General features: G+C 41.3%; 1 protein-coding gene across 3 annotated transcripts in view; it reads left to right on the top strand.

The window, feature by feature from the left end:
• The window catches only part of Astn2 (astrotactin 2), a 958,131-nt gene that overhangs the window by 264,114 nt on the left and 683,439 nt on the right, over window positions 1-10,578 (top strand). For 2 of the 3 annotated variants that reach the window (XM_029539608.1, XM_021201333.2), the window contains exon 4: window positions 2,220-2,375. The exons of the other annotated variant lie outside the window; for it this stretch is intronic. In XM_029539608.1, the coding sequence (XP_029395468.1) occupies window positions 2,220-2,375 (156 nt within the window). The remainder of the gene's footprint in view (window positions 1-2,219; window positions 2,376-10,578) is intronic. 3 annotated transcript variants of the gene reach the window in all.

The raw sequence follows: 10,578 nt of genomic DNA, 5'->3' as shown, positions 1-10,578 counted from the left end.
CCACTGCAGGGTCAGCTGTACTGCAGTGCTCAGGAGAGGTGCAGGGTCTGATCTCCGGAGTGTCATGAGTCCAGGGCTATTTCTCCTGCCTGCTGTTGGTTTCAAAGGGTGAGGTGGAGGTGGGGATACCTTTCCCTCACCCACTAAGTACCTTTTTTTTTTTTTTTTTTTTTTACAGATACTGAGGCAGAAAAATCCAACTAATGGTGAGGGTCTCCTTTCCAGCCCATCGATATTGCTTTTTCTCTTTTCTGATATTTCTTTCTCCTTTCCCCCCTCCCTCTCTTCTTTTTCCTTTTCTTCCTTTGTGGATGCCAGACCATTTCTTCTTCCAAACGTTTGAGCAGAGGCTAGCCTCCTCTTATGGTTCTGCTCACATCATTCTTTTCTGTGCATACTGAGTTAAGTTTCACATAGCATTGCCTGTCAGAATTGTAGTATTGCAGCCTGTAGGCATAACAGGGAACATGTAAGTTGAATCTCCTTGGATCACCTTCATAGACCTGACTTGAGAAACAGGGAACATGTAAGTTGAATCTCCTTGGATCACCTTCATTTACCTGACTTGAGAAGACTCGGGAGAAGACAGCAAAAGACAGAGTTGAGGAAGCTATAATGCCACCATATGGCTCATTTGCATTGTCAATTGTGTTTCTTAGCAATCTGATTCTCCCTGTGTCCCTGAAGATGGGGCTTCCCACAGAACCTAATATCCAAATTCACCCTCTGGTTTTGACTTACCTTGCAGACACATCTGTCTAAGTTGATGATTTTTTTTTCCTGAAGAAACAGTAAGTAGGTGTTGAGAGATTAGGGAGGTTTCTCTATCAAATCTGAAGAAATCTGTCCAAAGAAAACTGAATCTCCAGTGCATGCCACCTCGTGGCATCAAGTGGTAGGAAACTCCACCTGAGAAGATATTCCCATCCTCTGCAGATGTGGGTGGAGGGAGACTGAGTTTGAAGATTTCAAAGGCATGGCTGTCTTTGGACATTTCTCAGAACAAAGGTACTGAGGCCATTTGGGTGTGTCCTGTTTTCTTCTTCTGCTTTCCTCCTGCTGCCTTTGATAATATCTCTCATCTTCTTTCTCAATCCTCCCTCTATTTTTCCTTTTATCGTCTACAGCTTCTCTCTAAACTTCTGACCTCACTTTGTCTATCCATGGGGATTTCCTATTGGTCTCAATTTAGAAACTGGAAATGTGGCCATGGGTAAGTCACCAGTGGGTTGTTGCACATACATTGGCAGATTCATGGGCTTGACTACTGGTTGCTGGCAAAGTCCCATGACTTGTTTGGAAACCCTTTTCTTCCTTTGCTAAGTTTGGGATGTGGACTTAAGTGAGCTGCATCCCACAATACTATAGCATCATCACTCAGCTGTTGTGTGCTCTCCACTGCTGCTGTGCCCATTCTGACTTCCATTATCCCTGAGGGACTTATGCAGAACTCTTAGTTTCTGCGTCCTTTCCCATTTCTCTGTATTTCCCCTCTCTTTCATTAGTAATAGTTAGCAGAGAGACTGAATTTAAATATATTATCATCTTCTTTAAAACCATTCAGTGATAAATCTTTACCATTTACATGAAATCTAAATTAAATCTTGTGTACAAGGTGTCCTCATTCTCATGCTTCATTCCTTAGCACATTCTGTGTGCAAACTCCATCACACCTACACTGCACTTTCTTCTCTTACTGAATAGCTTCCTTGCTCTGCCCTCAGATCACCACACTTGCTTCTCCTCTGCTTAGGACACTCTCATCCCCAATGTCCTCTCACTCCTACCCTCCTCTGCTGTCTTCTCTACTTGCTATGTATCATTATGAGTTCGATTTCAATAGTGCTTTTCCAAGAACGCTGCCTTGACTTTCTGGGTGGGTGAGGTGTCCTTCCTTCTTATATTATACTTCAAAAACATTGCTTGATGTTGGAACTGCCCAGATATATATCCTACTGGATTAGAAGTTATTTGAAACATGGACTATACCTACCTTTCACTATCATATATCAAGAGCTTATTCTAATTACTAAAATCCAGTCGGTGATAGATAATGCCAACACTGTACCTGTCCTTAGGCTAGTGAGATGACCTGCGGTTGAGTGTTATTAGTGGGTCCGACACAGATGAAGTTTCAGAGATTTAAGGTGGCCAGTCCCAGTCCCCCAGAGACTGCGAGTGGGTCAAGCCTTAACCTCAGCCCCATTGCCACCCTGTAGCAGCAGCTGAGGCGACACAGGAAACAGTGGAGTCCCTGATGCAGAAGTTCAAGGAGAGTTTCCGTGCTAACACACCCGTGGAGATCGGTCAGTTGCAGCCAGCCTCGCGCAGCAGCACCTCTGCGGGGAAGAGGAAGCGGAGGAACAAATCTCGAGGTAGGAACTCCTGGCACTGAGCCCGAAGACGGAAGTCTTTCCTGTGTTCCCAGATACAGGGAACCTTGTCCAGTGCCTCCCGACTACTCCTATGACTTGTGTCACTTCCCTCCCTGTTAAGCCCCCTTGAAGATAATGGGTGTGCCCCTAGTTAGAGCTCACCTCTCTGAGAACCATGCTGCCTCATCTGAGGATAACCGTAAACACTTCAAATTTTAAAGTGGTTATGAGGGAATATAAGGAGAGCCTCTATAGCCAGAACCTGCAAGCTCTTTTCTAGGGTGTTCCTACTAAGAGTACAAGAGAAGCAGTGCATGCTTGCAGAAGGCATGAGAACTATTGTCTGGGCCTGAGAAGCAAGGTCTCCTAGGAGCACTGTTAGGAAGCCACAGTTTGGAACCATGAAGAATAGGGCAGTTGAGAGCATGAGCCTCATAGATGCCAAAGAACTGATTCTTATTTCCGTTCTGATGCCGTAGCCCCTGGATCGTTCCATGAGACCTGCCTGAGGGGCAGTTGGCTCACATTGTAGTAAAATCTCATGCAATGGTCCACATTTAGTTAGAGCAGATCGGCTCATCCTTGTCCCCCTCTTTCCCCCTTTTCCTCTATCATCTCACATCATCATCATTTCCTCTGAGTACCTGTGTGACTCTGCATGTGGGAGGATCCCACGTATCATTGTCTGATTTCCGAACCTGCGCATTTGTTTGGTGAGGCCACGCGGATCTCTGGCTCACTGCTCTTCCTTGCCCCTCTCACTCCTCTCTCTACCGTAACTTCATTCCTATATCACCTTTTGTGTGTTCAAGCTTATGAATATGACATTTGAAAATACATGGTGTGCAACTTTCACTGTTTCTACTAAATCTGTGTGCTCTGACCTCCACATTCCCTCTTCTGAAATTTTCGTTGTGTGGCTTAAATAAATAAACTGACCCCTATAAATTATGTCTTCCCATTTACCCACCTTTAACTTATTCCAGGCAGCAGGCTAAATGATATGTACACTGTATATGCTTTTCAGCAGAACCCCTTTTTAGCGTGTACAATAATTCACATTTTATGGATGATATCATCAAGACGGTAAAAGCATCCCTAGCACGTGCCAGAGGATACCCTCCAACAGTGATTTTTAACCCTTCTAATGCCGTGACCCTTTAACACAATTCTACATGTATGGTGACCCACAACCATAAAAGTATTTTCATTGCTACTTCATAACCACAATTTTACTACTGTTTTAAGCTGTAATGTCAATAATTGTGTTTTCTGATGGTCTTCGGTTACCCCTATGAAAAGGCCATTCAACCCCAAAAGGCAAGCACTTAAAGACTTCATTAACTGTGGCAGTCCCAACTCACTGTGAAGTCTCCTGGATTTTCTTTGTCTTCTTGTGTTAGTACCGGTCCCCTGTGCGTGTGAGCATTTGCTTCTGTCTGACTCCTTCCTTAGATGGACCAAGTTCTTAGGGTTGTCTTCCCTAGGAAGAGGGATATTTATAGCTAGATCTAAATCAGTGTTTGAAAACATGGAAGAGTGGTGCTTGGTGTTTGTGGAGAGGATCTTGGTCCTAATTCTGTGTGAACTTTAAATCAGGATGGTGGAAAGGCAGACAAGATTGTCATATTATGGGAGGTCATATATCAAAACAGAGGCAGTTGCAGAGTTTATTTCTGGAACTCAGGCAGTAAATAGCAGTCTTCCTGAAGTCTGGAATGGTGGTGTGCTAATGCTGACCCAGTCAGCCTCCGTTTACATGGGTTTGAAAAAGTCATTCCTTTCTCTGAGTCTCAGTTTTCCAGTTCCTTAAAATGGGACTCAGCAAACTCGAAGATTGCTCTAGGAGCCTAGGGAAATAGTGAGAATGCCCAGGCAGCATGCAGCCAACATACATAAGTGCTGTGCTGTGTGTTTTCCTGGGTTGCACGTTCAGGTCACATAAAATCACACTCAGCTTTACCTATGCATCTTTATTTTTTCCAGGTTTACCAAGAGTGCTGTTCTGCCTTCTTACGGTTTCACACCCCATATACCTACATGGCTTCAAGTAAATTGTTTCTCTCTTCTTCAAGACCAATCTGACTTCAGTTCTTCATTTATCCTAAACATCTTTATGTCACCCAACCCTTCAAAACTACCCATTTTATTCTTCACAGTTTTCATAAACTATATGAAAACTATAAGACAATTGGGCAGTTTTTCATTTTACATCAGTATTTTTTTTTAAAGTCACATAGAGTTCTTTTGTTTCCTTTTTCTTTTTTTCCTAAAATCGGTCTTTGCTTTGTAATTTGTTTTACCATGTCAGGACAGACAGAATTTCGGGCTGAGATTGTTAATGAACACACAGCAGCTGAGATAAACTTTGGATGGATATTATCCCTTGTTTGTTACATGGAGTCTCAGCATTCTAGTGAATAAATCTAAGTATAGCTCTTGAATGTATGTAAAAACTATGTCCTGCCTTCCTTTTTCACAGTCATTACTGTTATCACCTCTTGCTGTCTCTTTGTAACTACACTCTGCATCTGACTCAGTCTCCCTCTACACAACAACTAGAATACTTCTCTCAAAATCTTAGACACTATTATGGATGCCAACAAATGCTTGAGAGACTCTGCCAGTGCCTGACAAATACAGAGGTGGATGCTCTCAGCCAACCATTGGACTGAGCACAGGTTTCCCAATGGAGGAGGTAGAGAAAGTACCCAAGGAGCTGAAGGGGTTTGCAGCCCCATAGGAGGAACAACAATATGAACCAACCAGTACCCCCAAAGCTCCCATGGACTAAACCACCAACTAAAGAGTACACATGGAGAGACCCATGGCTCCAGCCACATATGTAGTAGTGGATGGCCTTGTCGGACATCAGTGCGAGGAGAGGCCCTTGAACTTGTGAAGTCTCAATGCCCCAGTATAGGGGAATGCCAGGATAGGAAAGCAGGAGTGGGTAGGTTGGTGAGTGGGGAGCTTGGGATAGGGGGTTTTCAGAGGGGCAACCAGGAAAGGGGACAACATTTGAAATGTAAATAAAGAAAATATCTAATAAAAAAACTATAAATTGAAATTTCAGTATGTTGATAACATGGTGATATTACATGTTGATATTATCTGCTTATGTAAAATATTACTAAAATTTATTTTCATTTTTTAATGTATATACTAGAAATTAAAAACATCAAAATCCTATGCTAGTTAATAGTTACTTATGACCCTTGGGTGGTTTCCCACTCTTCTTGGAATGCCATCTGTGCTCTAAACTCTGAAGTAAAGACCCTGTATCATAAAGATCTGCATCCTGCTTTCTTCCCTAATATCATCTACTCTGATTTTCCTTGTACTGGTTGGTGTCACATGTCATGAACACAGCTAGCATATCATTTCTTCAGAGCTTGGGACCTGTCTAGTCCTTCCCGTGCATGGTTCTTTCTGCGTCTTCCATTACCAATAGCTGCTGTGCTGCCTGGCTCCTTCTTACCTTACATCTCTCATATCACTTTCTCCCATGTTAAACAGTCAGATTTTTTTTTCTCCTTTTGGATTGGCTACTATCTGTTACATTAGCATGCATATGAATATTCCAGAAGACTATAGCCCAAGATTGTTTTTCTGTGCTTGTTTGTTGTCTTTCTCTCTCAAATAGATATTTCATAGTTATAAACCCAATACATACAACGCATTTAATAAATGCTGGTTGAATATATAAGCATCTGAAATCACTTGTAGTTTATGTCTTTGGAATTGATGGTATGTAAAACATCCTCGATCATACTGATCTTCATAAAATGCTTCCCACCACAGGCAGACTGACTGACACGCAGCACATCAAACTAATGACATCAAAGCATTACTTGAATGTTTCTGGAGCAGTGTGATGATGGCTCTGTTGCCAACATTGGTTCTGGATGTTGGAGAAGAAGGGAAATAGTGCATATACTAGCTGGTCACCACATTTTTGTTGAGATTTTGTTGACTTAGGGAGATAACTCAGTTGGTAAAGGATTTACTTGTTCACAAGCATGAAGACCTGGGGTTCAGTTCCCCCACACCCATGTAAAAAGCCAGGTGTTGTGCTGCATACCTGTTATCACGGTGCTGGAGAGGCAGAGTCAAAAATTTCCCTGGGCAGTTATTTTTGATGAATCAATGATCCAGTGTCAGGCAAAGTCTGTCTCCTAAACTAAAGTGGAAATGATAGAGAAAGCCACTCGTTGTTGTCTTCTTATATCCACATATATGTGGGTGTTCCCATGCATATACCCAAGAGCACACACACACACACATTTGGAGTGGGGCTAGCATTTTGTAATCAAAATTCTGTATGTACCTTCTTCTTGGAGATTTATGTATTACTTTTAATTCTGTTAAGACTCTGGAAGGCCTGCAGTACACAAAGCAAGGCTGCTTGGTTGCATTCATTGTCTGTGATACCATCTTGCCTGCAGACTCTGTACTTCCCCTGGAACATTTATTAACATCTTGCCCAACAGAAGCAGCCTCACAGAAACACAACTTAGAAATGCCCCATTACCCTGCACAGGCCATCAAAAAGCCTAAATATGATGGTCTGACTCTTCTGTTGTGTCTTTCCTCCCTCTGCTGCCAAGGTGGCTGTGGGCCTCCTGGCCCAGAGCGAGAACACCTGGCTTCTCTCTGCTTCATTAGGCTCCGTGTCCAGTGTGTGGTGCGCAGTAGTTTCCAGCAGATGGAATGGGTAGCTGAGAACCAGAGCCATGGAATTGAGTACATGGCTAAAATCAGCTCCAATGTGTTTCTGTAGCTTGGGCTTCCTCCTAAGAGGCCGGGTAGATGCTAAGCTGCTGCATCGCTCATCAGACTGGGAAGGACATTGAGGGGGGGACTTGTTGTCTTCATATTTGCGACATGGTTTTATGAGGTAGCTGTTAAGTAGCCACTCCCCAGTGTCCTACAGGCTGTGGAAAGGAGGGTTTGGCACTCAAATAGAGCAGAGAAGATATCCAAATTGGAACAAGAGCTACTTGAGGCTCCTGAAGTTTAGAAAATGTTTTTTTTTTTTAAATAAAATTGCAAAGTTAATTCTCTATTGTTTTACTGGATGGTCTTTATTAAGTAAGTAAAACTGCATAATTTCTGTTTCCCGTGTATGAACTTGAGTTAATAATACCAGACTCACATGTAGGTAGAAAAATGACATCCAAGAGATACTTGGTCCATAGCTGGGCACATTATCAACCCTTATAAAAAATGGTCCTGGTATTCTCTGGCACTTAGATACACATTTAGCATCTAGAAGTTTACAAATTCACTCCTTATTTCTGGACCACAGGCTGTAACTATTTGGCACATTCTTACACCTAACTGGGATTTCTCCAGCACCCTCTCTTCTAAACTTATCACTCACAAATCTACATTCTACCATGATAGCTAGAATGATCTTTGGAGAACACACTATATATGGCTACATCACATCTCTACCTAAAGCAATTTACTTATACTCTGCATTAAGGACTGAGTTAGATGTTTGCATGAATTTCTCTTAAGGCAGATGAACATGAGTATATACCAAAAGGTAAGCCATTATACTCAAATGGCCTAAATTATAAGGTCTAAATTCCTCATTCCATATTGCATTTCACTGATAGTCCCACAAAGGCACTTGCCAACAAGTTTGACAACCCTCATTCCATCATCACAACCACAAGTTTTCCCCTAAAATCCATGTGTACCACAGCTGCCATGGATATTTGTATGTATAAACACACACACACACACACACACACACACACACACACACACACACGTCATTTTGTTTTATAGTTGATTTGGGTTTAGGCTCAAATCTTCTAACAATAATCTTCAGATATGTCCCAAGGACAACTATTATTCATGGAAGGCAGTGGTGTCTCTTCAAAGTGTTTTTTGTATAATCAAACCATGTAACATGAAGTACTTAGCACAGTAGCACATAGCAAAGCACAAGATGCACACTGGATATGTGTTCTGTAGTTTTGTCACTTGTTACTATTTGTCTGGCTCTCCATATTAGTTAATTTTAGTCATATTGTAGTCAGCTCAATAGCTCCATAGGAATATACTTACATATGTTCAAAATCAAGAACCTAGAAGGTGGAAGAAACAGTTTGATAGTGTTTAAAGCTACACTTGCTTCATCCAGAAACTGATAGGAAAGACTCACAACAGAGCTTAGGGAATCGAGAAGAAGAGGGAGAGGAACATTTCTAGAAGCAGAGTGATCAAGACCCCATGAGAAATGGCTCACAGAATAAACTAATAAGGGGTCTTAGGGGCTCACAGAGACTGAAATGACCATCAGGAAGATCGGATCTGATCTAGGTCCTTTGCATTTATGCTGTGATTGTATAACTTGGTGTTCTTACGGAACCCCTAACATTAAGAATAGGGACTCTTTAGCCTGCACTTGGGTGCCCTTTGTCTTACTAGGTTGTCTTGTCTAGCCTTTATATGAGGATAAATGCCTTGACTACTGTAACTTGTTATGATGCATTTGGTTGATATCCATGGGAGACATGCTCTTTTCCAAAAGGAAATAGAATAGTGGATCTGGGGGAGTGGGGAGGTCAGGGAGTACTGGGAAAGACCAGCCACTCTTCACCTTCAAATTTTAATTTAGCAATTTCCTCTGTGAAGCATATTCTCATTTCATGGCCCTCCTAAAAGACCCAGTGTTTTCTCTAGTCCCTCACAGTCATGGAATATTTCTTCAATGTTTACTTTATTCTCATTGTCCTTTCTAGAGGCAGGTGGGTACATGTGTCACCTTCTTCAATTTTATGGTCCTGTGAAGGAAAGCACGGTCTTTTATGCTCTCAGTAGTATAATTGTGTAGCAAAGAACTTGTCTAGGATAGCATTTTACTGCATGTAAAGATGGATGAATAGAAAGAGAGCTGGATAGACAGATTAATGGGCAAAGAAATGAGTGCGTTACTGAGAAAACTCATTGGAATGAAAAGATTACAAAGAATCCATTGAGAATTTAATATATTCTAGACATAATGCCATCATATATTATCTCATTTAAAAATATACAGAAGGCTCATGTGTGTTATCTCCACTTAACAAAGCAAGAAATCCAAGTTGACAATCTTTAAGTGATTTGTCAGAGATTACCCAACCAATAAACTGTAGGGCTGTGAATTCATAGCACACATTTAAATTACAAGATGATTCGAGTTCTGCTCTTAGCTACCCTGGCTATGATCTTTGAGCTGTGAAATTATGTCAACTTCATCTAGTAACTACAAGGAAGTATATGTAGTTTCCCTTGCATTGGCAAATTTTATTCTGTGTCATCAGAGCTGCTGAGAGTGTTAGGAGCTACAGAGTTCTATAAGGAGAGACATATCCTTTTTTGAGACAGAATAGAGCCAGGAATCCCCCCTTCAGGCTTTTTATGAATCTAAAGAGTTCTTAAATTATGGTACTAGTCCTGATTTGTATATTTTAAAGTATTTACTCAACCTTTTCAAGATGCTATACATATATAAAATGTGTCACTAATATCTCTGTCCATCAACAGTAATCGTTTTCTAATGGAAACCCAGAATCAGACATGCACAGTCATAGTGAATACATGGTGGTATTGGAGGTTGGTGTGAAACATTTGACAACAAAGAATAATTAAGGAAGGCTTCACAGAGAAAGAGGTCCTCAGAAGTTGTCTTGATATTTACCATGGAGGAAGTTGGAAAGCCACTTCTGGAAGGAAAATGAAAAGGAATCTGTAAATCACATGGGAGTGGAGATATGCATGACATTGTGGGAATACCTTGAAGGAACTCTTAACTAAACAGATGCTGGAGGCATAAGGTGCCTTCTCTTCCATCAGGATCATGTCCTAAAGTTCACTCCCATGCTTCCCAGCCTCATGGTACAGAGAACATGCAAATTCTGTTTCCTTCCATTTTTCTTGAATATAACCTCCAGTGTGGTCTTTTATCTTGGTGAACAGTCCCTAGGATACAGACTTATGTCAAGACACATATATTCTTCCTTTTTATTACTAAGTGGTTATAAATTATTCACTTAGTTGAAGTAAAATACCCAGAAACATTAATGACTTTAAATTAGTTGTCTTAATGGGTTGTAGCTCTGCTTATAAATATTGAACAAGAAGGTGCAGTGTCTAACTTTGTTGGTGGCCGTCACAGTTTGAATGATTTTTTTTTTTTTTTTTT

The sequence above is a fragment of the Mus pahari genome, chromosome 6 (assembly GCF_900095145.1).
Source record: "Mus pahari chromosome 6, PAHARI_EIJ_v1.1, whole genome shotgun sequence".
Classification (NCBI taxonomy): domain Eukaryota; kingdom Metazoa; phylum Chordata; class Mammalia; order Rodentia; family Muridae; genus Mus; species Mus pahari.
This window is presented reverse-complemented; position numbering and strand designations above follow the sequence as displayed.